This window comes from Mustela lutreola, chromosome 17 (genome assembly GCF_030435805.1).
Source record: "Mustela lutreola isolate mMusLut2 chromosome 17, mMusLut2.pri, whole genome shotgun sequence".
In the NCBI taxonomy this organism is placed as follows: Eukaryota; Metazoa; Chordata; class Mammalia; order Carnivora; family Mustelidae; genus Mustela; species Mustela lutreola.
The window spans coordinates 716,251-743,943 of record NC_081306.1 but is presented as its reverse complement, the minus strand read 5'-3'; the positions used below and the strand labels follow the sequence as shown (position 1 = coordinate 743,943).

At 49.8% G+C, this 27,693-nt stretch overlaps 2 protein-coding genes across 10 annotated transcripts in view; both read left to right on the top strand.

Annotated features, from left to right (window-relative positions):
* The window catches only part of SRCAP (Snf2 related CREBBP activator protein), a 33,180-nt gene extending 11,420 nt beyond the window's left edge, over window positions 1-21,760 (top strand). For 6 of the 9 annotated variants that reach the window (XM_059154353.1, XM_059154349.1, XM_059154352.1 and 3 more), the window contains 20 exons: window positions 201-370; window positions 486-678; window positions 2,053-2,189; window positions 2,278-2,464; window positions 4,094-4,263; window positions 4,649-4,914; window positions 5,121-5,408; window positions 5,881-6,045; window positions 6,307-6,492; window positions 6,691-6,957; window positions 7,278-8,767; window positions 12,233-12,498; window positions 12,635-12,837; window positions 15,558-15,727; window positions 15,862-16,058; window positions 16,148-16,262; window positions 16,717-16,836; window positions 18,144-18,338; window positions 18,494-18,577; window positions 18,690-21,760. In XM_059154353.1, coding sequence (XP_059010336.1) covers window positions 201-370; window positions 486-678; window positions 2,053-2,189; window positions 2,278-2,464; window positions 4,094-4,263; window positions 4,649-4,914; window positions 5,121-5,408; window positions 5,881-6,045; window positions 6,307-6,492; window positions 6,691-6,957; window positions 7,278-8,767; window positions 12,233-12,498; window positions 12,635-12,837; window positions 15,558-15,727; window positions 15,862-16,058; window positions 16,148-16,262; window positions 16,717-16,836; window positions 18,144-18,338; window positions 18,494-18,577; window positions 18,690-21,362 — 7,542 coding nt within the window. In that variant the 3' untranslated portion in view covers window positions 21,363-21,760. The remainder of the gene's footprint in view (window positions 1-200; window positions 371-485; window positions 679-2,052; window positions 2,190-2,277; window positions 2,465-4,093; window positions 4,264-4,648; window positions 4,915-5,120; window positions 5,409-5,880; window positions 6,046-6,306; window positions 6,493-6,690; window positions 6,958-7,277; window positions 8,768-12,232; window positions 12,499-12,634; window positions 12,838-15,557; window positions 15,728-15,861; window positions 16,059-16,147; window positions 16,263-16,716; window positions 16,837-18,143; window positions 18,339-18,493; window positions 18,578-18,689) is intronic. The other 3 variants (XM_059154355.1, XM_059154348.1, XM_059154354.1) reach the window with 3 other exon arrangements.
* Window positions 21,761-21,837: 77 nt separating this feature from the next.
* On the top strand, window positions 21,838-25,538 carry TMEM265 (transmembrane protein 265). The gene is made up of 3 exons (XM_059154384.1): window positions 21,838-22,346; window positions 23,360-23,530; window positions 25,054-25,538. The coding sequence occupies exons 2-3, from the start codon at window positions 23,363-23,365 to the stop codon at window positions 25,213-25,215; spliced, it is 330 nt and encodes a 109-aa protein (XP_059010367.1). The 5' UTR covers window positions 21,838-22,346; window positions 23,360-23,362; the 3' UTR covers window positions 25,216-25,538.
* Window positions 25,539-27,693: the final 2,155 nt, after the last annotated feature.

Here is a 27,693-nt window from a genome sequence, read left to right as displayed (position 1 = left end):
ACACTGATGCCTCTCTTACTCTTAGGCCCTTTTCTCAAAGAAGTTCTTTTCCCTCCCCTTTCTATTGCTGCCTCCTTCTTCTGGGACTTGGCTGTTTTCTCCAGTCCTGACTTATGTCCTTTGAGGACCTTAGCGCACCTTTTCTTTATCCTTTCCTTCCTTTTCACCCCACCATCTGCTGCTTTCTCCTGATTCCTCAGGGCTGGACCAAGCCCAATGCCTTCCACGTGTGTATCACATCTTACAAGCTGGTGCTGCAGGACCACCAGGCCTTCCGTCGCAAGAACTGGCGTTACCTCATTCTGGATGAGGCTCAGAACATCAAGAACTTCAAGTCCCAGCGCTGGCAGTCCCTGCTCAACTTCAACAGGTGGGGGTGCAAATGGGCATTTGGAGGAGGGTTGACTTGACTTGAAGAGTGGGATGCTCAGAAGGTTGGGACCCTGTTGGTCATCCTTCTTCCAATTCCCTCTGTTTCTTTGCAGCCAGAGACGCCTGCTCCTCACAGGAACTCCATTGCAGAACAGCCTCATGGAGCTGTGGTCCTTGATGCACTTTCTGATGCCCCATGTCTTCCAGTCTCATCGCGAGTTTAAAGAATGGTTCTCTAACCCCCTAACTGGCATGATTGAGGGCAGCCAGGAGTACAATGAAGGTCTGGTCAAACGCCTGCACAAGGTAGGGCCGGAAACAGTTTGGCAGGGTGTTGGGAGCGGCAAACTAAGGGCAGTACCTGGAAGACCTTTAGGGAGAGGGAAATCAGTGCTGGGCTGAACTTGCTCAGTTGTCAGGTGGCAGTGTTCTGGTGACTGACCCATTGCCAAACTGAGTGACCTCATCTTAGTCATTATTTTACTTGTCCCCCCCCCCCCCCCAAGCAGTGACACTTGTCTTTATTCTCTGAATAGAATGGTCCTGCTGATTGGTCCTTGCTTAGATTTCTTCTTACCAGGCTTTCCTCAACTTTTGGGTTCTTTCTCTTTTTCTGTGGGGTTTTTTTTTCCTCTCTCTCTCTTTCTTTTTTTCCTTTTGTTTTCTCTGGATCCTTTTATCCAGCCTTTTTTTTTTTTTTTTTAATTTGAAGATTTTATTTATTTTAGAGAAGGGGAGGGGGAGGAGCAGAGGGAGAGGGACAAGCAGACTCCGCAGTGCGTGCAGAGCATGATGTGGGGCTCCGTTCCGTGATGCTGAGATCATGACCCAACCCAAAATCAAGAGTCGGATGCTCTACTGCTTTGTCCAGCTTCTAAGTAACATCTCTCAGCATTCTGGTGAGACAGCTCTTTTGTCTCAGTTCATGTGTCTTAAGGCTTTAAAGACTTTCTGATTTGTATTTTTACTCTCCCAACCAATCTGTATTTAAATTTCTGACATGGTATCTTTAATTCAGAGTTACTGAATTCGAGTCTTGAATACACAGTATTTAAGCCAAACATCTCAAATTTTATAGCCTACTGTTTCTACTCTGTTTTCTTCACACTGTCACTTCGGTAAATCAAACGAGAAACCAGAATCTTCTTTAACTATGTGTCTTTCCTTCATTATATTTATATTTTTCATTTCTTCCATGTGTATTTAAAAACAATCCTATCAGATTTTACCTCCTCGGATTTCAGATTCGCCTTTTTTCTCTGCTCTCTGTCACTGCCACAATTTTTGTTCTCAGCTTCTTTCCTGGATTTACTTTCATAATATTATAAATTTACAGTTCCTTCTTGAAATGTAATTTAAGTCATCCCTTCTGCATAGTTACTCTGCCCTCGGTGTCTTTTTCTTTCTTTCTTTCTTTTTTTTTTAAAGCATTTCTTAAGGAGTGGTATTACCATCTTTATATGGATCTCCTTCAATAGACCGTAAAGTCCTGAGTGGAGAGCTTACATTTGATTCCTCTTTCTGTGATTGATTCCTGGCATCCTTTATGGCTTTACGAGTATTTACAGAAGGGCTAAGCTAGGGTTCTGCTGGTCATTAGGCCAAGACCCAGCTAGAGGGGCGAGGCTGGGGCTCAGTGCCCATCGTTCTCCTATTAGCCTCCTGCTTATTTGCTTTTAGGTTTTGCGGCCTTTTTTGCTGCGCCGGGTTAAGGTGGACGTTGAGAAGCAGATGCCTAAAAAATATGAGCATGTTATCCGCTGCCGGCTCTCCAAGCGTCAGCGCTGTCTCTATGATGACTTCATGGCACAGACCACGTAAGGGAGGACAGAGGGTGGGCCCTGGGGCCCTATATTGGAACAGATGTGATTGTAAGGATGCCCATTTATTTTTCCTCTCTCCCAGCACTAAGGAGACACTAGCCACAGGCCATTTCATGAGTGTCATCAACATTTTGATGCAGCTACGAAAGGTCTGCAATCATCCAAACCTGTTTGACCCTCGACCTGTTACCTCCCCCTTCATCACCCCAGGAATCTGCTTCAGCACCGCCTCTCTGGTGCTAAGGGCCACTGATGTCCACCCCCTCCAGGTAAGTCGTTCCCAAAGTTATTGGCCCTAGCATAACCCTGTATCCTTTTTTTTAAGGCTAGAGTCCAGTTATGGCATCCTTCCCTTATAAATTGAGCACTTTTCCCCTGGTTTCATCGTTTTCTGTCTGTGTGACTTAGGGCAAGCTAATTTTTAATTGATCTCTAACACTAAGTTTGGTTGCCCTTGAAAGTTAGGGATTATAAAGGCCTATTATCTGCAATATGTTTGTGAAAACTGTGTTAATATTTTTGAAAGTGCCTGGCATGTTAGTGATACTTAAATACTATTTTGTTTTCCTGTTCCTTCCTTCTTTTTGGACACTGCCCCCCCAAACTTTTGATTTTGTTGTGGTAAAATACACAGTTTTACCAGGTTAACCCTTTTTAAGTGTATATTTTAGTGGCATGAGCATAGTCACGTTGTCCGACCACCACCACGCATCTCCAAAACTTTTTTCATCTTTCCAAATTGAAACTCCATGCACACGAAATAGTAACTCCTCATTCTCCCTTGTCCCCCAGCCCTTGGCAGCCACCACTGCTTTTTCTAAGTTTGACTCTTCTGGGTACTCAGATAAATAGGATCATATGTATTTATCCTTTTGTGACTGGCTTATTAGCAGATTGTCTTCCAGGCTCATCCATGTTGTAGCATGTGCCAGAATTTCCTTGCTAAGTGGGGATGCCGTTTCATACATGTGTCTACATGTCTGTATACATCCATGCTTACACATGTATATGTCCTGCATTTTGTTCACCTGTTTACCCATCATGGATGGGTAAATAACTTTGGGTTATTTTCGTTTTCTGGCTATTATAAATAATGCTACAGTGCACATGGGTGTACAAATACCAGTTTGAATCCCTGCTCTCAATTCTTTTGGGGACATAGAGTTGCTAGATCATATAGTAGTTTGATTTTTAATTTTTTGAGGTAAACGGCTGTAGTATTTTCCATAATGGCTGCTGCATTTCACATTGCCAACAGCAGTGCACAAGGGTTCTAATTTCTCCATATCATTGCCAGCACTTGGTGTTTTTTTGTTTTATTTTATAGCCATCTTAACAGGTGTGAGGCGGCAGTACCTCATTGTGATTTTTTTTTTTTTAAAGATTTTATTTATTTATTTGACACAGAGAGATCACAAGTAGGCAGAGAGGCAGTCAGAGAGAGAGAGGAGGAAGCAGGCTTCCGCTGAGCAGAGAGCCCGATGCAGGGACTCAATCCCAGGATTTAATCCACTGAGCCACCCAGGCGCCCCACCTCATTGAGATTTTGATTTGCATTTCCCTGATGCTTAGTGATGCAGAGCACTTTTCCTGTGCGTTGTGTATTTTCTTTGGAGAAATGTTTATTTGGCATATTTGCCTGATGTTTTTACTTGGGTGGCTTTGTTGCTTAGTTGTGGGAGGTCTTTATATGTTCTGGATATTATCCTCTTACCAGATACATGATTTGCAAATGTTTTTGTCCCATTCTATGGCTTACCTTTTCATTTTGTTGGTAGTATCTTTTGATGCAGTCCTGCGATCAGTTTTTTCTTCTGTCGCCTGTGCTGTTGGCGTCGTATCCAGGAAACCATTGCCTTATTGGCCCATCTGACACCACGCTTTTGTGTTTCTGCCAGCGGATAGACATGGGTCGGTTCGATCTTATTGGCCTGGAGGGTCGTGTCTCTAGATACGAAGCTGACACATTTCTACCCCGGCACCGCCTCTCCCGCCGGGTACTGCTAGAGGTGGCCACTGCTCCTGATCCCCCACCCCGGCCCAAACCCGTCAAGATGAAGGTCAACAGGTACCAGGGCTGACGGATAAAGGGATGGGTTCCTGGAAAAAGTGGCTACAGCTGGCTGGGGGCAGAAATTGGGGTGGAAAGGAGAGAGTTGGAGGCTCGGCTAAATGTTTGTGCGGGACGGATGCAAAGTCCTGGAGGAAGTTGGGGAGAGAAGAGGGTCCTGGGAGCCGCCCCTGTGTTGTCACCGATCTGTTGCCCCCTTTTTGTGCTCGGTGCGTTTTGGTCATCGTGATTTCTTTCCCTCTTTCCCTTGTGTCCTTTGTGTCTTTATCGCCTTTGCCTTTGTGACGCTTGACTTCCGCGTCGGCTTCGTCTTCCTTATTCCTTTCTTCCCCGGTCCTGTTCTCCTTCCTTCCTACCCGCCCTTTCGATTCCGTCCTTCCAGGATGCTGCAGCCAGTGCCCAAGCAGGAAGGCCGGACAGTGGTGGTGGTGAACAGCCCACGGACCCCCATGGGCCCTGTCCCTGTGCGACCCCCTCCAGGCCCTGAGCTCTCCACCCAGCCCGCCCCTGGCCCAGCCCCCCCAGTGCTGCCAGCACCGCTGATGGTGTCGGCCTCGCCTGTTGGGCCCCCGCTTCTTCCGGCATCCCGGCCTCCCGGCCCTGTTCTGCTGCCCCCACTGCAGCCAAACAGTGGGCCTCTGCCCCAGGGTGAGTTACAAGGGGGCCAACCTGCTGGGGGGTCACCTCAGGCAGATTGTTCAGGTTGGGGAAGGAGTAATGGAATTAGTGTCGAGGGAGCGAAGTTGGAGACAGAGTTGTGGTGGTTGTTGGCTTGGGAGCGTGTGTGGAGCTTGCTGGGAGCGGGCTGGGGCTCCAGTCGGTATACCTGACAGATGTTTGCTTTGTGTCTGCAGTGTTGCCGTCCCCCCTGGGGGTCCTTAGTGGGACCTCACGGCCTCCTACGCCAACCCTGTCCCTGAAACCGGCCCCACCTGCTCCTGTTCGCCTAAGCCCTGCCCCGCCTCCGGGCTCCTCCAGCCTGTTGAAGCCCCTGACAGTGCCACCAGGCTACACGTTCCCTTCCGCTGCTGCCACCACCGCCTCCACCACCACGGCTGCTGCTCCCACCACGGCAGCACCAGCTTCGGCTCCTGCACCGCAGCGCCTCATCTTGTCCCCGGATATGCAGGCTCGCCTGCCTTGTAAGTTCTCCGTGGTTTGTGAGTGAAGGCTTTGAGACGAGAAGTTTTACATGCTACAGGGCTGGAGAAAAGCTGCTGAGGAGTATTAAAGGGTAAAATTCTAGGTAGCTAATGTCCGTGAAGTATCTTGCTGTATGCTGGAAATTCATAATCGAGAGCTGTCAGGGAGTTCTGAGAGATGAGTGAATAATGGTAACCCTAGCAGTGGAGCGCTTATTTGGGGTGAAAGCGCAGCGTGGAGCTGGGGTGACGATTAGCTCAGTAGCCCGGCAGCCCATTAGAAGACATAAAGGAGATGGTTAGGCAAACCAGTGGGATTGAAAGTAGCAGCACACTGAAGGCTCAAAGGCTGAGTTTACTGGAATTTGGTAAATTGAGGGGGAGGGTTGGAGGAAGTGGAGACCTGTGCTTCGTGGGGCAAAGTGGTGTTCGAGGCGTCCCTGGGTATATTCGGCCCTCTCTTTGTTCCCAGCAGGTGAAGTGGTCAGCATCGGGCAGTTGGCCTCGCTGGCACAACGTCCCGTGGCTAGCGCAGGGGGGAGCAAACCTCTCACCTTCCAGATCCAGGGCAACAAGCTGACTCTGACTGGTGCGCAGGTGCGCCAGCTTGCTGTGGGGCAGCCCCGCCCGCTGCAAAGTAGGTAAAACCCACCCCCTGTCCTGCCTTTTTTCTCCTCTTCTTTGTCTCTTTGTTTTTGTTGCTCTTTTCAGACGTCGGTCTTAATGTTTCTTTCCCGAGCTTCTGGTGGGTGGGGCCAAAGGGAACGTTTGGAAAAGACAGGGTTGCCATCATTCTGGAGCAGTTCTCCCCCCTCTGTTCCTTCCATTTCCTCTTGCCCTCGCCTCTGTCCTCCGGCTGATAGCTGCTTCTCTCTCTCTCTCTCTCCCCTTAACCCAGGGAATGTGGTGCACCTGGTGTCCGCAGGGGGGCAGCACCACCTCATCAGCCAGCCTGCCCATGTGGCTCTCATCCAGGCCGTGGCCCCGACCCCTGGCCCCACCCCTGTCTCTGTGCCGCCTTCTTCGACCCCCAGCACCACCCTTGCCCCCACTGGCCTCAGCCTTCCGCTTGCTGCTAACCAGGGTGAGGCTCCTGGCCTTCCTACTTAGCCCTTGCCGGCCTCGGTCCCTTCAGGCATGCCCTGGGCTGCTGTCTGTCCGGCCTTCCCTCGCCAGTATCTCCAGTATCTGTCTGCTCCCCTCTCGTGCCCCTGGACTGTTTCCATCCTCTGGGTCTCTTGTTTCTTTTCTACCTTCCCCTCAATGTAGCTTCCTCTTGCAGTGCCACCAACCATGGTGAATAATACAGGCGTGGTGAAGATTGTAGTGAGACAGGCCCCTCGGGATGGACTGACTCCTGTTCCTCCATTGGCCCCAGCACCCCGGCCTCCGAGTTCTGGGCTTCCAGCTGTGTTGACTCCACGCCCCACATTAGCCCCTGGCCGGCTACCCACGCCTACTCTGGGTACCGCCCGGGCCCCCATTCCCACGTCCACTCTGGTGAGGCCCCTCCTCAAGCTGGTCCACAGTCCTTCGCCCGAAGTCAGTGGTGAGTCCAGGTGGCTAAGAGCAGATGTTTTTTCCAGGAATAGACAGAGGGTGGTCCAAACGATTTCTCAGTCGCACAGGTTTCTTGTTTATCCGCGTACTGACTTGCTTTGTAGTGGGCCCCAGAACCAGGCTGCTGAGGTCTTGCCTTATTTTAGAATATACTTCTTAGAATCGTGGGAGGGAAAGGAAATGTTAAATTGTCAAAGTCCTTGAATCTTTGACGTCATGGGGTGGGAGTGAAGGTTTTCTGGGAAAGGGATGAAAGGGGGGGGTAAGAGAAGGAATTCTGGGGGGCTAACTCATCCTCTGTCTCCACAGCTTCAGCGCCCGGAGCTGCTCCCTTGACCATCTCTTCTCCTCTCCCTGGGCCAGCCTCTTCTCCAATGCCAGTTCCCAACTCCTCCCCCCTTGCTAGTCCCGTGTCCTCTACAGTCTCCGTTCCGGTGCCATCTTCACTTCCCATCTCCGTCTCCACCACGCCTCCTGCCCCAGTGTCCGCTCCACTCGCCGTCCCTATCTCAGCCCCCCTGCCTGTTTCGGCTTCCGGCCCAGCTCTGTTGACCAATGTGACCCCAGCACTGGCACCTGTTGTCTCAGCGGCTCCTGGACCTCCCTCTTTGGCACCGGCTGGGGCTTCCCCGTCAGCGTCCGCTTTGACTCTAGGTTTGGCCACAACTCCATCCCTGTCTTCGTCTCAGGCACCTGGTCACCCTCTGTTGTTGGCTCCGGCCTGTTCCCATGTTCCAGGCTTGAACTCAGCTGTGGCCCCGGCATGTTCACCTGTCCTGGTACCAGCTTCTGCTCTGGCCAGTCCTTTTCCGGCAGCACCAAATCCAGCTGCAGCTCAGGCTTCCCTTCTGGCTCCAGCACCTTCTGCATCTCAGGCTCTAGCCACCTCTCTGGCTCCCATGGTGGCTCCACAGACAGCAATCCTGGCTCCTTCTCCAGCTACTTCTCTGGCTCCTCTTCCAGTCCTGGCTCCGTCGCCAGGTCCTGCTCCCCTCCTGGCTCCATCGCAGACTCCGGTTCCAGTTCTGGCTTCATCTTCTACTCCAGGAACCTCTTTAGCTTCGGCTTCTTCAGTGGTGCCAGCCCCAGCCCCTGTGTTGGCTCCATCATCGACGCAGACCATGGTACCGGCCCCGGTTCCATCACCTCTTCCAAGTCCAGCTTCTACACAGACACTGGCCTTAGCCCCAGTTTTACCAGCCACTCTGGGTGGCTCATCTCCATCTCCAGCCCTGTCTTTGGGAACGGGGAGCCCTCCGGGGCCTTTTTCAGCGCGGACATCGCCGTTGACTCTGGCGTCTTCCCTAGTGCCGGCTCCAGCCCAGACATTGTCTTTGGCGCCAGGACCACCACTGGGCCCATCACAGACGCTGTCTCTGGCTCCAGCACCCCCTTTGACTCCAGCTTCTCCGATGGGCCCAGCCCCAGCTCACACGCTGACTCTGGCTCCAGTATCGTCATCTGCTTCCCTCCTGACCCCAGCTTCAGTGCAAACATTGACCTTGAGCCCTGCCCCAGTTCCGGTGTCCACCTTGGGTCCAGCTGCAGCCCAGACTCTGGCGCTGGCCCCAATCTCAACACAGGCCCCAGCTTCCCAGACATCCTCCCTTGTGGTTTCGGCATCTGGCGCTGCTCCCTTGCCCGTCACCATGGTATCCCGGCTGCCCGTTTCCAAGGATGAGCCTGAGACGCTGACATTGCGCCCTGGTCCCCCCAGCCCTCCCTCCACTGCTACCTCGTTCAGTGGTCCCCGGCCTCGACGCCAGCCCCCACCACCACCTCGTTCCCCTTTCTATCTGGTAAGTTTTACTCCCTCAGAGAGAGGGAACAGGAATTTGGGGTTTCTTTGGAGTTCTGGTAGAGTGAATGGAACAGAACGATGTTAATCCGGGTAGATGACACAGCCTAGTTTTGTGGACCCGATACTTAGAGTGTGCAGTTGGCCAAGCCCCTTCTCTTTCCTGGCCCTTTCCTTTTTTCTGTGTAATGGGAATGATAATCTTTATTCCGCTTTTCTCAGAGGAGTAATTGAGGACCTAATGTGCTTTTTAAAACTATGAAGAATTACTGATACATTCAAGGCTGCCTTGGTACTGTTGGTCTTTTGGTACTTGCTTGTTCTTGAGTCAGCGTTAGCATCTGATGGCCTCATTTTACAGATGGAAAAGCTAGCCCACTGAGTGATACTATAAAGGTGGCACAACTTGTGCGAACTCAGATGTGTTGACTCCGTTGCTTTCTCCTCATCCACGCAAAAGGCATTCCTCAGAGATAGGAAAACTTTTTTCAGTTGCTAAAACCATCGCAGTTGTCAAGTATTTGAGCTTCTGGGGGAAGGGAATGGCACCATGGACTACAGTTCCCTAAGATCACAAGCCTCTGACGAATGGTTCTCTCTTGTAGGTTTGTTGGTTTGTTTTACCTCCACAGTGTAAAAGGAGCTATGTTTCTTGTCCTTCCATGAATTTTGTGGTGACCCTTTTTTTTTTTTGTTACATGTACGGATCCATACATGTTTTTGCCTAACTTAAACTTGTAGCTCAAATTCGAGTAAGTAATTCAAGAACTAATAGGAAGAAAGATCTAGTGAATTGTTCCGGGTCCTTTGTGTCTTTCTGTCCCTTTAACATAAAGGGAGCTGCTGCTTATTTTTTTCCTCAGCCCCAGACCCCCACTCCGTCCGTGCCGTTGACTCCGCCTTGCGGCCTTTTCCTGATGCTGCCAGGTTGCTCTGGCTTGCTGCAGGGAGAGAGAAGGGAGCTAGATCCAGCCCAAGAGTGGCAGCTGCATGGTCTGTGCTAAATTCTGGTTGCTCTGCAAGTATGTGGAGGCTTTTTTTTTTTTAAGATTTTGTTTTTGTTTATTTGACAGACACCGCAAGAGAGGGAACACAAGCAAGGGGAGTGGGAGATGAAGAAGCAGGCCTCCCACCAAGCAGGTCCTACCAGGACCCTGGGATCATGAGCTGAGCCGAAGGCAGACGCTTAATGACCCCCTGTAGAAGCTTCTCAACACTTTTTTTTAAGCACTTTTTTTGTTTAAGCAGTTTGTCATAAAGATCACATACTGCACAGTTTGCCCATGTAAAGAGTGGCTTTTAGTATATTCACATAGGTTGCAACCATCACTGCTATCGACTTGAAAATATTTTCACGGTCCTGAGAAGAAACCCCACACCCTTAGCCGTCATCTTCCAACTCTTCCGTCTCTTCTAACTTTAGACAAGCACTAATTTTTCTGTTTTTTTAGATTTTGCCATGGAATCATGGCATATGGTCTTTTGTGACTGGCTTTGTTCATTTAGCGTAATGTCTTTGAGGTTCATCCACGTTGTAGCATATGTTGGCATTTTGGTTTTTTTATTGTTGAATAACATTCCATTGTGTGGCAGTACATTTTATATGTCTATTCAGCAGTAGATGGACACGTTTGGAATATTTCTACTTTTTGGCTCTTATGAATAATGCTGCCCTGAAGTTCACTTGTAAGATTTTTTTTGTCTTCATATGTTTTCAGTTATATTGGATATATGCCTAGGAGCAGAATTACTGAGTCGGATAGTAACTATGTTTAACTGAGGAGTTACCAAACTGTTTTCCAAAGTGGCGATAACCACTGATACCACTTTACATTCCCACAGGCAGCACAGAAGGGTTCCAGGTTCTCCACATCTTTGCCAGCACTTGTTGTTATGTCTTTATGATTGTAGCTGTGCTAGTGGGTGTGAAGTGGTATCTTGTGGTTTTGGTCTGTTTTCCTAATGGCCAGTCATGTTGAGCATCTTTTTGGTGGTTTGCCATTTGTGTATCTTCTTTGAAGAAATGTTAGGTACTCAGATTCTTTGTGTTTTTAATTTTTTTAAATTTATTTTTATTACTATTTTTTCTAAGTAAATTCTATGCCCAGTGTGGGGCTTGAATTCACAACTCTGAGATCAAGATCAAAACCATGCTCTAGGGACACCTGGGTGGCTCAGTCAGTTAAGCCACTGCCTTCCGCTCAGGTCATGATCCCAGGGTCCTGGGATCAAGTCCTGCATCGGGCTTCTTGGTCTCCAGGGAGCCTGCTTCTCTCTCTGCTTCTGCCTGTGATTTCGCGTGTGCAGGCGCTCTCTATCTCTCAGAAATAAATAAATAAAATCTCTTCAAAACTGTGCTCTACCAACTGAGCCAGCCCTTTTTAATTGGGTTATTGTACTGATTTGAAAGATACATTCTGGATACGAATACCTTTTCAGATACATGATATGCAGATATTTTCTCCTTTGCTACTACTTTTGAGAGTGACATGCTCTGCTGGGATGCTTTTTCCTTTTTCACTTTGATCCCCAGGAGCCTCAAGTTTAAGGGAGCAGACAGGAAGGGAGATTTGGGACATTGCTTTTTCTCAGGATCATCTCCTAGGGTTCATCTTCATTTGTTCATTCTCATAGCAGCTGTTTATTGAGAGCCTGCTTGGTGCCAGATAACTGAGCTAGATAGTGGGTAATTATAGTGAGCAAGGTAAGATACAGTTTGTGTTATGGTTGCAGTTTCGTGGATAGAAGATATTAGTCAAAGACTCATACAGATGTAAAACAATGTGGTGAGTGCTGCAAAAAAAGAAGTAGTTTTTCAGCCTGTGAAACTTGAAGTGCTAGTGATGGGAAAGGACTGGGTCAAAGTCCTACAAATTTCCTGTCTGCCAGGGCCCTCCCCTTTTCTCTCTTAGGGTGATGAAACCCAGGTGTCTGATTAGCTTTTCCCAATTCTACCCCATTCTAGTATGGCTCCTGGGTGAAACCTCCCATGGATTTGATTAGCCACTCTGTCCTGGTCAGTGATTGGAGGAAGGCTTTCAATAATTGTTTCGGGTCCACTTCTAAAAGCCAAATTAATTTGAATGTTGTGGAGGTTAAGTGTTATTTAAGAAAATTCCCAGAAATCATCCATTTTATAAGCTTATTAAGTATACAGATCTTAGTTTTGAATATTTAGGCATTCTGTTTTGGTAACATATAAAGGAAGATCGGGGTTTTTTTGCAGAGAAGTTATTTCATATAAAATTATGAAAAGAGTAACTCTCATTATTGACAGCTTGGAAAAAACCACTAAAAGCATAATGTAGTTTTGAATCCTGTGGTTTCCATAGGTTATGTTTAATTCTGGGATGAATGGTCAGGTTTTCTATGAGGACACTGATCACTTTTTCTGTGTGCGTGTGCGTGTGTGTGTGCGTGTGTGTGCCTGCGTGTGCGTGTGCGCGTGTTTTCCTCTCATCCCCAGGACTCTCTGGAGGAAAAGCGGAAGCGGCAGCGGTCTGAACGCCTGGAACGGATTTTCCAACTTAGTGAGGCTCATGGGGCCCTGGCACCTGTGTATGGGACTGAAGTCCTGGATTTCTGTACCCTGCCCCAACCTGTTGCCAGCCCCATCGGCCCTCGTTCTCCTGGCCCCAGCCACCCCACCTTTTGGACTTATACCGAGGCTGCCCGCCAGGCTGTACTGTTTCCCCAGCAACGACTAGACCAGCTGTCAGAAATCATTGAGAGGTTGGCAGGGCTAAGTGCTAATGGGAACCGGGTCTTGGGGCCTCTGAGTGGATATAGTGGTTAGGGCTGGTGAAGGTGCACTTTTGGGGCCTTTCCGAGTTCCATCTTTTATGCTGCTTGCCTTCTTCCTTCACAGGTTCATCTTTGTCATGCCTCCTGTGGAGGCGCCTCCCCCTTCCCTGCACGCCTGCCACCCTCCTCCTTGGCTGGCCCCACGTCAGGCAGCCTTCCAAGAGCAACTGGCCTGCGAGCTCTGGCCACGGGCTCGTCCTTTGCACCGTATTGTGTGCAACATGCGCACCCAGTTCCCTGACTTGAGGCTCATCCAGTATGACTGTGGTAAGTTCATTGGTCAGTAAGGATCCCTAGACCTTTCCCCCCACTGTGAGTAGCAAAGACTATATCAAAGGGACGCTATAGCTTGATTTTTGTGAGTTTCATTAAACATCAGCCAGTTTTTCAGGCTACGCTGATAGGTAGGATGGAGAAATGTAGACCTTATGATGGATTCTTGACATGCGTGGATTTGACTTCGATGAAAGTTGAAAATGTGTGTTAACTCATGCATTTGGTAATTATTTTGTGAGTATCTGTTGTATTTTACACTTAGGATACAGTGCCAAATAAGATAGCACAGCAGAGAGTTTTCAGATTTATGGGGAAAGGTGCAAGTTGGTACAAGACTGCACAGTAAATAGTAAGTTGTGTTTTAGGAAAACACAAGGATCTTCCTGTCTTTGGTTAGAATCTTTTTGGTTAGAATGCATTTGGCTACAAGTATTGTAAAACTGAATAGTGGCTTGAACCACAAGAGCATTTATTGAGAAATTCTGAGAATAGTGGTGTATGGCCGGTTCAGCTTACTGATGTTTTCGCGGACCCAGGACCTTCTGGTCTCTCTCCCATCCTTAGCTTTCATCTTCTTCTTCTCATGTTTATTTGTTGGTGGTTCTACCATGGCTGCCACAACTCCAGGGAGCACAGCAGTGCTCTGAGCAGGAAACAGGGCTTGAGAGAAAATATTCTCAGCAAGTTTCTCTCTTTGGGGGGTGGGAAGAAAGTTCTCCTCATTGATGAGGCTTCATAGGGCACTGCTTTAATTTGGGCAATAAGCCCATCCCTAGAATAATCTCTGACAAAGGGAAATGGCAAAGAGGAACTATGGCTTTTTTATTTTTGTTTTTTAAAGATTTTATTTATTTATTTGACAGAGAGAGATCACAAGTAGGCAGAGAGGCAGGCAGAGAGAGAAAGGGGGAAGCAGGCTCCCCGCTGAACAAGGAGCTAGATGTGGGGCTCGATCCCAGGACCCTGGGATCATGACCTGAGCCAAAGGCAGAGGCTTAACCGACTGATCCACCCAAGCGCCCCAACTATGGCTTTTTTAGACCAGTCATGATCTATCTTTTGGGGTTGGATTGGGGCTTATCCTCCCTGGATCAAGGGATCTCTGCCAGGGTGTCTACAGTGTAAGTCAGGTTCTATTATGCAAGAGTATCTATTGGACAGTAGTGAATTGTTTCTGCAACAACCCAGCAGAGATGTTTCTTCAGTAACATGTTTGGAGATTTTGTAAATGGCCTTAGAATGTAAGACAACAAAATTTTTATTAACATATGCTCAAGAAATATTTTAGTAAAAAAACAATTTTGTAACATTTGAAACCATTTAGAGTAAGTAGACAAATTGAAAGTCTTTGTTAAAAGCATTTAAACTTTTCATCAGAAACATTATAGAAGGTATTTCTGTGTTTGATGGGAGATTGAATTAGATAACCTCATAGGATCCTCTATCCATGGTTATGATCTTAGGGATCTTCAATCCTTGTATGTAAGTCATAACATCCAGTGGATGTTGTTGATGTCTGTCCTGTGAATCTGTTGTGTGTTTTAGCTGGCACAACTCAGAGTAGCTCCTTAAAGATTTCCTTCCTGTTCATTTACCATTGAGGGTTTCCTTTTTTCCCCTGAGGGTCTTTATGTTATCCTACCCCCGGTTAGACATAGAAGGTAGATCCTAGACAGGAGCAGACTGAAGAGGGGGATCCCATAAAAGAAGGAAATAAAGTTAAAAAATATATATGTATATATGTATACATATATATATTTTTTTAAAATAAATATTTAATTAAGGATTCCTGGGTGGCTCAGTCGGTTAAGCCGCTGCCTTCGGCTCAGGTCATGATCTCAGGGTCCTGGGATCGAGTCCCACATCTGGCATCTTGCTCAGTGGGGAACCTGCTTCTCTCTCTGCCTCTGTCTGCCACTTTGCCTGCTTGTGCTCCCTTTCCCTGACAAATAAATAAATAAAATCTTTTTAAAAAAATTAATTAACTTAAAAAAATTAATTAACTTGGGGCGCCTGGGTTGCTCAGTGGGTTAAGCCGCTGCCTTCGGCTCGGGTCATGATCCCAGGGTCCTGGGATCAAGTCCCGCATCAGGCTCTCTGCTCGGCGGGGAGCCTGCTTCCCTCTCTCTCTCTGTCTGCCTCTCCGTCTACTTGTGATCTCTCTCTATCAAATAAATAAATAAAATTCTTAAAAAAAATTAACTTATTTTAGAGAGCATGTGTATGGGGATGGGAAGGGAGAGGAAAAATCTGAAGCAGACTCTGCGCTGAGCGTAGAGCCCAGCACGGGGCTCCGTCTCACAACCCTGAGATCATAGCCCGAGCCGAAACCAAGAGTCAGACACTGAGCCTCCCAGGCGCTCCTAAAGTTAATTTTTTTTTTTTTTTAAGATATTTTTACTTATTTGACAGAGATCACAAGTAGACAGAGGCAGGCAGAGAGAGAGAGGAGGAAGCAGGCTCCCTGCTGAGCAGAGAGCCCGGTGTGGGGCTTGACCCCAGGACCCTGGGATCATGACCTGAGCCAAAGGCGGAGGCTTTAACCCACTGAGCCACCCAGGCACCCCTAAAGTTAAATATTTTTGATCTTTTAGGCTAATTGAAACCCTCAGCTAAAGCTTTTATTATTTTTCAACTAGAGTCTTTGAGTGCTAAGTGTTCTCCCTATTCCAGCTTCTAACGAGCTCCCCATACCCTTCATTTTTCGTCAGGAAAGTTGCAAACATTGGCAGTGCTGTTGCGACAGCTCAAGGCGGAGGGCCACCGGGTGCTCATATTCACCCAGATGACCCGGATGCTGGATGTATTAGAACAGTTTCTCACCTACCATGGCCACCTCTACTTGCGTCTGGATGGGTCTACTAGAGTTGAACAGAGACAGGTAACCTGGACATCTGCAGCCCTTTGAGGCTCACCTCAGCTACGGTCTCCCATTTTCCAGAAGGGGCCCCACTAAGCCTTGGGTCTGTGTGGGTGGCCGTGTCTCCTGATACAGTCTTTTCTCTTTCTCTCTAGGCTTTGATGGAACGATTCAATGCAGACAAACGCATATTCTGCTTCATCCTTTCAACTCGGAGTGGGGGTGTGGGGGTGAACCTGACAGGAGCAGATACTGTTGTTTTTTATGACAGCGACTGGAATCCCACCATGGATGCTCAGGCCCAGGATCGCTGTCACCGAATTGGCCAGACCCGAGATGTCCACATCTACAGGTATTGCCTACTCTCCCCTCATTTTGCAGCCTCTTTGCTGGTAGGTTTATTACTCTGGCGGTTGACACGGCGCCTTTGTCACTCCGTAGACTTATCAGTGAGCGGACGGTGGAGGAGAACATCCTAAAAAAGGCAAATCAGAAGAGAATGCTGGGAGACATGGCCATCGAGGGAGGCAACTTCACCACAGCCTATTTTAAGCAGGTACTAAGATCTTCCAGTCTATGCAGGAGACAACTGCTGTGCCCGTAGGGATTGCTCCTGCTCATGAAAGTCGATTCTGGGGCACCTGGGTGGCTCAGGCTGTTACGCGTCCACTCTTGGTTTCAGCTCAGGCTGTGATCTCCTGGGGTTGAGTTGTGCGCTGGGCTCCACAGTCAGCAGGGAGTCTGCTTGAAAGAGTCTTTCTTTGTGCCCCTCCCCTCAAGTGCCTGCGCGCTCGCTCGCTCTCTTTTTTTCTCTGAGATAAATGCTGGATGTATTAGAACAGTTAGACAGTAAATCTTTAACAAAAATAAGTAAATAAGATGCTTTGTTCTCCACAGATCTGCCTCTTCAACTAGTGGCATTCCTGATTATTTCTAAGAGCTCTTATTTCATAGTAGACTTGGGTCCAGCATTCCATTGGCTCTGACACTTCCCTCTCTTCTCTCCAAAGCAGACCATCCGAGAGCTGTTTGATATGCCCCTGGAAGAGCCGTCTGGCTCATCTGTACCCTCTGCCCCGGAAGAGGAGGAAGAGACTGTAGCCAGCAAGCAGACCCATATCCTGGAGCAGGTGAGAAAAGAGCCCGCATTCTCTGGAGTAGAGCGAATGTCTGGGGCGAAAGAACATTTCTGCTGCTTCCCGAATGACTGGTGGCCTTTAGGAGTTGTGAGTAGATTGCTTATTGGCTCATAAGATTTCATAGAAGAAAGGATTTGGAATCCTCAGTTACTTGTTTGAATTTTCTTTTCTTTCTTTCTTTTTTTTTTTTTTTTTAATAAGATTTATTTATTTATTTGACAGAGATCACAAGTAGGCAGAGAGGCAGGCAGAGAGAGAGGAGGAAGCAGGCTCCCGGCTGAGCAGAGAGCCCGATGCGGGGCTTGATCCCAGGACCCTGGAATCATGACCTGAGCCAAAGGCAGCGGCTTAACCCACTGAGCCACCCAGGCGCCCCACTTGTTTGAATTCTAATAGGACCTCTTACTAGCTGTGTTTGTTAAGCCAAGTTAGCTTCATCTTCTGAGCCTGGAATCTTGCTTTTCACCTTTCTGAACTGCTAATGGGAAGGAAGTAACAGGATAAAATGGAATAGTGGACGTAAGAAGTGCTTTGTGTGTGGTGTGACCTCTTGTTTTCCAGATACTGATTGATACATAGTAGACTCATTTGGGGAACCTTTTGGCTTTTTATTTTAATTTGTTTTAAGTAGGCTGCACGCCCAGTGTGGGGCTCGATGAACTCACGACCTTGAGTTTAAGAGTCGTGTGCTCTACTGACTGAGCCAGCCAGGTGATCCTAAAGAGCTTTTTAAAGGATTGATTCCTGGGACCCCATCTGAGAATCTACTAAGTTATGATTTTGGGGGGGCAAAGGCTGGGAATTTGTATTTTTTCAGAGGTAGATGTTGGGAACTATAAGGTACAGTACGGAGGTGCTTTTCCCTGCACGCACTCTAGGTTGTGTTCCTCGGTGACTTCAGTGTGTGCTTTCTGGCTATTCATCACGGGAAAAAACCAGAGGTGGTTAGTCTGTTGTCAAGCGGTATCTCAGTGCAAAAAAGAGTTAGGGATTTTTTGTAATTACAGCTTTCTGGGACTGTTCTCTTAAGAAGACAGAAGGTGGACTTGAATGGAAAAGGAAGTGGAGCTAGAGGTTTTTAAAACAGATGCTTTCTCACTAGTGGGCTTCCAAGTGAGATCTAGTTTATCCTATGTGGAATATCGCATTGCTTTGATAACTTCGAGGGCTCAGAAGAGAGTTGAGTTCAGTTATATACCTGGTTTGGTATAAATGTGGCCTCAGATTTTTGTCTGAATCAAACCACGGGATGTAGAATTCTTTAATTCTCCTGGTTTTTCTTCCCCACACCTTTGCAGGCACTGTGTCGGGCAGAGGATGAAGAGGATATCCGTGCAGCCACCCAGGCCAAGGCCGAACAGGTGGCTGAGCTTGCAGAATTCAATGAGAATGATGGGTTTCCTGCTGGTGAGGGAGAGGAGGTCAGCCGGCCTGGGGCTGAGGATGAAGAGATGTCCCGAGCTGAGCAAGAAATCGCTGCCCTTGTAGAACAGGTCAGTGTTGGACCCACTAGTTCTCAACCTCACCCTTCACAGCTTCTTCCTCTGGGCCTTATGATCCTCCTCCTGTCTTCTCTGGTGAAAATAAGGCTATCGGGCCCTGGTTATCAAGTCCTTATGTTGTTGATTACCACTGTTTCTTCCCACAGCTGACCCCCATTGAGCGCTACGCCATGAAATTCCTGGAAGCTTCACTGGAGGAGGTGAGCCGAGAGGAGCTCAAGCAAGCAGAAGTGAGTATTTCTAGAAGGTGGGGATGGAAGTGAGAAGCGGCTGCTTTCTACCCACTCCTGACCCTGCTTGCCTCCCTCTGACCGCCCACCATTTGGGCTCTCTTGTTGGTAGGAACAAGTGGAAGCTGCCCGCAAGGATCTGGACCAAGCCAAGGAGGAGGTGTTCCGCCTACCCCAAGAGGAGGAGGAGGGGCCAGGGGCTGGGGATGAGGTTTCCTGTGGGACTGGTGGAGGCAGTCACCGGCGCAGTAAGAAGGCCAAGGCCCCTGAAAGGCCAGGGACTCGCGTCAGTGAGCGTCTTCGTGGAGCCCGGGCTGAGACTCAAGGGGCAAACCACACTCCTGTCACATCCACCCATCATACCCGCAGCACTTCCACAACCCCACGCTGCAGCCCTGCCAGGGAGAGAGTTCCCCGGCCAGCACCTAGGCCTCGACCCACTCCAGCTTCAGCTCCTGCTGTAATTCCGGCCCCAATCCCTGTTCCAATTCCGGCCCCCAGTCCAATAACCATGCTTCCTGCTCCTGTCTTGCCTTCTCCCCCACTGCCTCCTTCACCGATTCCTCCCTCTTGTTCTTCTGCCTGTGCCCCTCCTCCTGCCTGCACCCCTCCGGCAGCTCATACGCCCCCTCCCACCCAAACTTCTCTCTCAACTCCTTCCTCCCCTCTCCTGCTTGGTCTGCCTTCTGTGCCCGTCTCCCCGCCAGTCACCAACCTCTCCTTGGGCTTGGGGCCTGAGACAGAGCTGTGTGCACAAGCATTGGCATCTACCGAGTCCCCGGAGCTGGCTGACTTGGCCAGTTCCGAGACGTCCCCGCTTCCTCTTGTGCCCCCTAAGGATCTGTTGCCAGTTGCTGTTGAGATCCTGCCTATATCAGAGAAGAACCTTTCTCTCGCCTCTTCTGCACCTAGCCCAACCCTGGAGGCTGACAGCGTCCCCAACGGTCAAGAGCAGGAAGTTCCAGAGCCTGCTGAGGGGACCGACCTCACAGTGCTGCCTGACGGTGAGGAGGTGCCCTCGTGTCTGAGTGAGAGCAATGGGCTGGATCTCCCACCTTCAGGAGCATCTGATGAGCTACTTCCGGAGCCAGTGGAGGTTGACAAGAGCTCAGAAGAGCTGATGGAGGCCCAGACCCCAACCTCCAGCCCAGAGAAGCCCCAGGAACTTGTTTCACCAGAGGTCGCAGCCCCATCCACCTCATCCTCCGCCACCTCCTCGCCTGAGAGTCCTTCACCTGCCCGGCCCCCTCGGCGTCGCACCAGTGCCGATGTAGAAATTAGGGGTCAGGGGGCTGGTCGGCCAGGGCAGCCTCCAGGCCCCAAAGTGCTCCGCAAGCTGCCGGGACGGCTGGTGACCGTGGTCGAGGAGAAGGAATTGGTGAGGCGGCGGCGACAGCAGCGGGGACCTGCCAGCTCCCTAGTGCCTGGCGTGTCTGAGACGGGCGCCAGCCCGGGAAGCCCGTCTGCCCGCAGCATGTCGGGGCCGGAATCCTCACCTCCCGCCAGTGGGCCCTATGAAGCGGCCCCCCCATCCGCACTGCCCACCCCAACCCAGCAGCCCTTCATAGCTCGCCGTCGCATTGAGCTGGGGGTGACTGGTGGGGGCAGCCCAGAGAATGGAGACAGGGCACTGCTTGCCATCACCCCTCCAGCTGTGAAGCGTCGGAGGGGGAGGCCCCCCAAGAAGAACAGGTCTCCGGCAGATGTTGGGCGAGGGGTGGATGAGGTACCTTCATCCGCCTCTAAGGGAAAGACCAACGGGGCTGACCCAGTCCCTGGGGCTGAGACCCTTATTGTGGCGGAGCCTGTCCTGGGACCCCAGCTCAGTCCTGGGCCCCAGCCTCTCGGAGCCCCGCCGGTTCACAGACCAGAGCCCTTCATCCTATCACCTGTGGAGAAAAGAAGGCGTGGGCGGCCCCCTAAGGCCCGAGATTTGCCCGTTCCTGGGACCATTTCCTCTCCAGGGGATGGCAGCTTAGAGAGCCGGACACAGCCACTCCCGCTGCCACCTCCCCTGCCACCACTCCCACCACTCCTAGCCTGTCCCACTGCTACTGTCGCCAACACTGTCACCAATCTCACCATTTCAACATCCCCACCCAAGCGGAAGCGGGGCCGACCTCCCAAGAATCCACCATCACCTCGGCCCAGCCAGCTCCCTGTGTTGGACCGTGACAGCTCTTCAGTCCTTGAGAGCTGTGGCTTGGGGAGGCGGCGGCAACCCCAGGGCCAGGGGGAGAGTGAGGGCAGTTCCTCTGACGAGGACGGAAGCCGCCCCCTCACCCGCCTGGCCCGCTTGCGGCTTGAAGCGGAAGGAACGCGGGCGCGGAAGAGCGAAGGGTCCATGGTGGTGGCTGTGATTCAGGATGACCTGGATTTAGCAGAGAGTGGGCCGGGCGGGCTGGAATTGACACCTCCTGCGGTCTCGCTAGCTCCAAAACTGCGCTCCACCCGCCTGCGGCCAGGGTCTCTAGTGCCCCCGCTAGAGACTGAGAAGGTGCCTCGCAAACGGGCAGGGGCCCCAGTTGGCGGCGGTCCTGGGCTGGCAAAGCGGGGCCGCCTACAACCTCCAAGTCCCCTGGGACCTGAGGGTTCAGTAGAGGAGTCTGAGGCTGAAGCCTCAGGTGAGGAGGAGGAAGGGGACGGGACCCCACGACGCCGGCCTGGCCCGCGCCGCCTCGGTGGGGCCGCCAGCCAAGGGGACCAGCGCGTTCTGCGCAGCAGTGCCCCTCCCCATCTGACTGGCCCTGCCGTTAGTCACAGAGGCCGCAAGGCCAAGACGTGAGTGGGCTGCCCCTCCACCTAGGCTTTCCGCCACGGCCCCCCTCCCTCCGCAACCAGGCCTGACTCTGTTAACCACTACTTGAAGTCTTGAGGGGGAAAGCCTCCCGGGAGACATAGGGGCCTCTCCCTTCTTCCCACCAAAGTAGGGGGTAGGCGACTGGTTGTCATGGAAATGGGGCTCTTCACATACCCCTTCCCTTCCACCCCACGTGGCTGGGCAGTGTTAAGGGTGGCAAGATAGTCTGTCCCCACCCCCTGTACTTGATTCCCCAGCTATCTTTCACGGCCCCGCCCTTAGGGGAAGGGGGAGGGGCTTCTCTCTACCATGAGTTTTTTTTTTTTTTTTTTTTTTCTTTTTTTTTTAAGAAGAAAAAATAATAAACTTAGTTTCTGTATGAGCATCCGCGTAAGGAGGCTTCTGATTTTCTGGTCTGGTGGAGGGTTGGGTGGGAACTTGGGCATCGTTTTCTTCTTCTCGTTCTTGCCAAAACCCTAGTACCTGATCCCTAACCCAGAATTATGTGTCTTTGAGGCAGAAATCCTGCAAGAGGAGGAAAGATTGGCAAATCTGATCTGGTAGGGCGCCTTTCCCTAAATTTTCAGTTTTGAGTCACTCCAACTCCCACTTTTTTCTCTCCTCCTATTCCCTTAGTTCCTGGACCTTCACTCAGAGCTTTCTGATGCCTCGGACTTGTCCCTGCTTTCACCCCTCTTGTTCAGGGGCTTTCACTCCTTTCCCAGAAGGCAGGCATCCGACCTTCAGTCGCTCCGTTCCCTGTCTTTGCTCTCCTCCATCTAGCCAAACTAGTTTGAGTCAGCCACACCCCTTTCCGAGCTCCTGGGGCCTTTTGGGTGGTGGCTGGCCACCCACCCCCACCCCCGGGCTTGGCTTGGAGACCTGAGTCAGCTCCATCTCCACCCAAGCCAAATCCAACCGGAGGCAGGAGCCGAACGAAACTCGCAGTCCCTCGAGGCCCACAGCCAGGTAAGAGCCGCTGCTCGTCTTTTTTATGTTCCCTGAACCGTCTCCTAATGACTGTGTCTGTGTTCAGCACATCAGTTCTTTCCTCACGTCCCGTCCTGCAGCTGCGTGGCCGAGAGTCTTTGGCTCTGCTTATCTTGCCTCCTGTCACTCGAACGCTTGTTGCTTGTGTTCAGAGAACCGCAAGGCTCCATTTTGTCCAGGCTGTCGCAGATGGTGGGAGATGCGGGTGGCAAGGTGGCTGGCCGCCGCAGCTCGGAGGGGCTGAGAAGTTAGGGAGAGGAGAGATGATGAAGCATCATTATGCAGGTTTCTGTGTGGGTTATGAGGTCATGGCGCTGCTCTGAATACATTGGGTGGCCCGGGTTAAGATGGGGCAAAGAGGCAGCCGGGAGTGAGCCTAGCAAAGGAGGCCGTTTGGGGAGGTCTGCTGTGACTGAAGTCCCCTGCCTCAGCCAAGAAGACAGCTTAGAGGGGTCCTTGCCCCTGCCTTCTCCCATCTCTGTGTCCTCACCCACTCTGCTTTCACGAGAGACGCTGCTGTGCTTGAAGTGGGGGGCAGGGCTCGGGGGCCGTTCCGTGAGCCCTTCCTCATACTCACGAGCAGCTTTTGAGGGACTTCAGAGAATGCTAAGACCCTTTGAAATACAGTTTAAAGTCACTGATTGGTGGAGTCTGGTTCCTACCAGCTTTTGAGATTCTGGGCTTCTGCTTGTCAGTGTGTGCACCTGTCATTTTGTTTTTCCCTGCTTGTCAAAACAGTTAAGCAATACAGACAATGCTACGTTTGTGCCGGCTTCCCTTGAAACACTCAGAATCTTAGGCTGAGAAAAAAGGATTCCGGCGGAACGTTTCCTCTCTTGGTCTGTGAGTCATGAGAGGAATTCCCCAGTACGGCAGCATTCCTGAGAGTTGGGCTAGGTCACAAGGACACAGCAGAGAGAGGGGCGGAGTCTGATGACCCAGGCCAATGGCTCAGTTGTTGGGCTTACAAGTACCTTGACTGTCGCCCACAGGTGATGGAGGACGAGGAGAAGGCAGTGGACACCTTGGTGAGCAACCTGGAAGCTGCCCACCCTCCATCCCCCGTCCGCTGCTGCTGGCTCCGCCTCCGCTACTTGGCAGCTACTAGCATTATCTGTGGCTGCTCTTGTCTGGGAGTTGTGGCCCTCGTGTTTGCCATCAAGGTGAGGAGTGCGATTCCTGTGGGAGCAGAGGGGTGGGTGTAGTCAGGTGATGGTTTAGCGTATTTGATCTATGTACACTGATCACACAGCTGCTAAGTACTTGTCACAGCTTGGCTTCGGGCCTGGTGTCAGAAATGAGACCTGCTTCTGGCCCTCAGAGTGAGTGCCACAGTCTAATGAAAGAGAGAGCTGTGAACATGGGTAATTAATGAAATGTAGCTCATCAGTATTGTGATGGGGAAACACAAGGTATTCTGGAAGCAAGGGCGGATATATATGTGTGATTACGTACCTGTGTATGTAGAGTAGGAGACAGGAAGGTAGCCTTAAAGGATGAGTGACTAAGGGCTGAAAGGGCATTCCAGGTAAAGGGAGCAGTGTGTGCAAAGGCCTGGGCTCCTCGTTGCCCACGACTGGACCAGTGAGGAATGGTGAAGATGAAGCCAGAGGGCCCAGACTCCCAAGGGCCTCCCAAGTGGGCTCTCTGCTCAGCAGGAAGCTTGTTTCCTCCTCTCTCTCTGCCTGCCTCTCTGCCTACTTGTGATCTCTGTCAAATAAATAAAATATTTTTAAAAAGAAAGTACTGAGGAGTACTTTAAAGACTTCTTGCAGAGGAGAGTGACATGGTCAGGTTTGTGTTCTAAGGCCTACATGGAGAGTGGGTTGGAAGGGGCAGGACTGGAGGCAGTTGAGCAGTGATTAGAGCAATCTATAGCAGTTAGGAAGAAGCTGTGGGGTTTTTTAGAGGGCTCCACCATTTCCAAACACCTAACCGAAACTGCATGTTTACCTTTTTTTTTTTTTTTTTTAAGATTTTATTATTTATTTGACAGAGACAGCGAGAGAGGGAACACAAGCAGGGGGAGTGGGAGAGGGGGAAGCAGGGAGCCTGAGGTGGGGCTGGATCCCAGGACTCTGGGATCAGGACCTGAGCCAAAGGCAGGCGCCTAACGGACTGAGCCATCCAGGTGCCCCCACATGCACCTTTTGAATGGCCACACAGGCAACTTAAGTGTCACATGGGAATTTTCTCAATCCTGGTTTTATTTTAATAATCAGAAACTGTATTCTTATGACCTTGAGACTTTCTGGCTTCATCATATCAAAAAAGAATTCTTAGTAAAATGATGAGGCCCATTGGGCTAATGAGAAGGGGGTGGTGTTTGGCTGACGGGAGGGAAAGACTCCAAGATATCTCTCGGTTTCTTGCCAAGGATTCCAAATTCTGAATGAATGTGGGATGAGTAGAAAAAGATTGGGGATAAAAGGTTTGAAAAGGACTTTACCATCCGTGATCTTGTGAGCTAACAATGGCTACTTGGAAGCTTACACAGAGCTGAGTAGAAACCTTACTTTGTAGAGGAGGCATGAGAAATAGACGTTGGAAAGGGAAAAGCCATTTTATTTCAGGGGGTTTGGGTGTCAGGTTTTGAGCCATTACAAGGATGGAGGATTGGTATGGGACGGTGGGCTCTTTGGGGAAGAAGCAGGGGAAGAACCTAACCAAAAACCTGCCCCCGCAGGCAGAAGAGCGGCATAAGGCCGGCCGGTTCGAGGAGGCAGTGCACTGGGGGGCCCGGGCCCGGAACTTCATCCTGGCCAGCTTTGCTGTCTGGTTTGCTGTCCTCGTTCTGGGCCCCCTGCTTCTGTGGCTGCTCTCCTATGCCATCGCCCAGGCTGAGTGACCCTGGGTGGCCTCTGCTGAGAGTCAGCAAGACCTCCTGGATCCTGCAGTGCGGCATTGCTAGCGTCTGAGGCCAGCAGTGGTCCTTCCTGGCTGGAAGGATGATGCCTCTCTCAAAAGGCTTTGGAAGAGCTCTTCTAGACCTTTCTAAAAGGGGGCAGCAGCTAAAACTGTCGAGGGGAGGCCAGCCTGCTCTGTTCTTTCAGTGCCCACCATCCCCCAGCCTGCTACATCCTAGGGGCCTCGACCCAGAGGTGGGGTTGAAGACCAGGCCTGATTTTATTAGACTTTGTTTTGTAATAAAAATCTTTTTTAGCGGTGAAATGCTTCTGTCTAATTGTTCTTCCCCTACTTTCCCCTGGCCCTTGGCGAGAGCCAGACCGACACCTGACTGATGGCAAAAGTCTGCATTTCCTTACTTAGGAGCTGCAAGAGGGTTTCCCTTGGAAAGAACCCAGCTTCTCCCTTGCACATCAACAGAGAGCCCCTGCGGCCAGATAAGACAAGGAGCAGCTGCTCCTGTATTTATGGAGTGCTTCCTACATTCCAAGCTGTGTTCGTAAGCACTTTCTGTTACTTAACTCCTTCACCCCTCACAGCCACTCAGTGAGAGTGTTTTCACTCTTTTCATTTTATAGTTGAGGAAGCCGGCCCCCAAGGTCCTACAGCTAGTGAGATTCTGAGCTGGCATTGAACTCAGAGCCTTTGGTTCCAGAGTTGAGAGAGGAATGAACGGGATGGCAGCAGCAGGGGAATCTCTGCCCTGGATGTGAAAGTCTGTAGGATTACCATGGATTTTTATATCCTTTATCTTGGGCCCTCCCAGTAATATTTTAAACACATTTTACACCTCCTGATCTTAGCCAAAAGGCCAAGAAGCGATTAAACATATTTCAAATTGTGAAGCATATCATATATGTAGGAAAATATTCAAAAGGAATACATAGCTTTTAAGGTAACACAAAGCCAACATCTGAAAACCATCATTCAGTCAAGAAATTGAACGTGAAGAGCGCTCCCGAACCACCTGTCGACAGACCCCTCCCAATCACTACTCCATCCTTTTTCCCACAGGCACCAGCATTCTGACTTCTGACAGTGGGGTTTAGTTCTGCCTGCATTTGAGCACTATCTAAATGGAGTCCTATGTATCTTTTTATGTTCGACTTCTATGACTTAATATTGTTGGTGAGATTCGTCAATATTTGGTGTAGCTGTAGTTGTCGTCATACTGTAGAGTATCCCATTATATGACTTTGTTAACGGTTTAGCCATTATCTGTTGGTGAACTTTGGGGATGATTCCGTTTGGGGGAGATTATGAATCTTGCTACTGTGGACATTCTTATACATGTCTCTTGGAGTACATGTGCCCTGGGAACTGAATTTTTGGGCTATTTCACCATAATTCAGAGATCAGCAGAGCACCTAAAGGAATTAAAGATATTTGTTGCACACTGAAGAGAGAGGTTTAAAGGGGAAGATGGTTGTCTTCGATGTTCCAGAGTGCTCCAGGAAAGAAAAGTGAAGAGTATCCATTGCTGGTCCCAGAGGTTAGAGTTACAACACTGGGTAAAAGCCATACCTAGGGCAGTGGCTCTCAATCAGCTTCATAGCAGAACCACTGGGGAGCTTTAAAAAGTACTTATGCCTGGACTTCAGCCCTACAGATGTCGATTGATCGGTGTAAAATGCTGCCTGCCTGGGCACATTTTAGAGAGAATTATTTATTTATTTTTAGGTCTTGCTATTTTAAAACTCAATTTTGAAAAAATTTTAAACCTACTGAACAATAAAAGAATAGTACAATGAACTCATGTGTGCTCTTCACCTAGGTTTATAATTTTTCACGTTTGTTTTACCATGTTTCACGTTTACCACGTGTTTCACCACATTTGTTTTAAGGTCTTTCTAAATACACATATTGTTGGGCCACCTGGGTGGCTCAGTGGGTTAAAGCCTCTGCCTTTGGCTTAGGTCATGATTCCAGGGTTCTGGGATCAAGCCCCGCATCAGGCTCTCTGCTCAGCAGGGAGCCTGCTCCCCCCTCCCTGCCCGCCTCTCTGCCTACTTGTGATCTCTGTCTGTCAAATAAATAAATAAAATCTTTTAAAAAAATAAATATACATATTGTTATTGTGGAGCCATTAGAGAATAAGTGGAAGGCCCTTTATTCCTAAATTTTTTTTTTTTTTAATTTTACTTATTTGACAGATCACAGCAGGCAGAGAGAGAAAGGAAGGGAAGCAGGCTCCCTGCCAAGCAGAGAGCCTGACTTGGAGCTCCATCCTAGGACCCTGAGATCATGACCCGAGCCAAAAGCAGAGGCCTTAACCCACTGTGCCACCCAGGCGCCCCATTCCTAGATTCTTACTTACAGTTTTTAGTGTCAGTATGGTCTCAGATTGTTTTTTAGTTCAATTTGTTTTATCCATTACTGTCATCCTTTTAAAATACTTGGTTGGAGTATAATTTACATG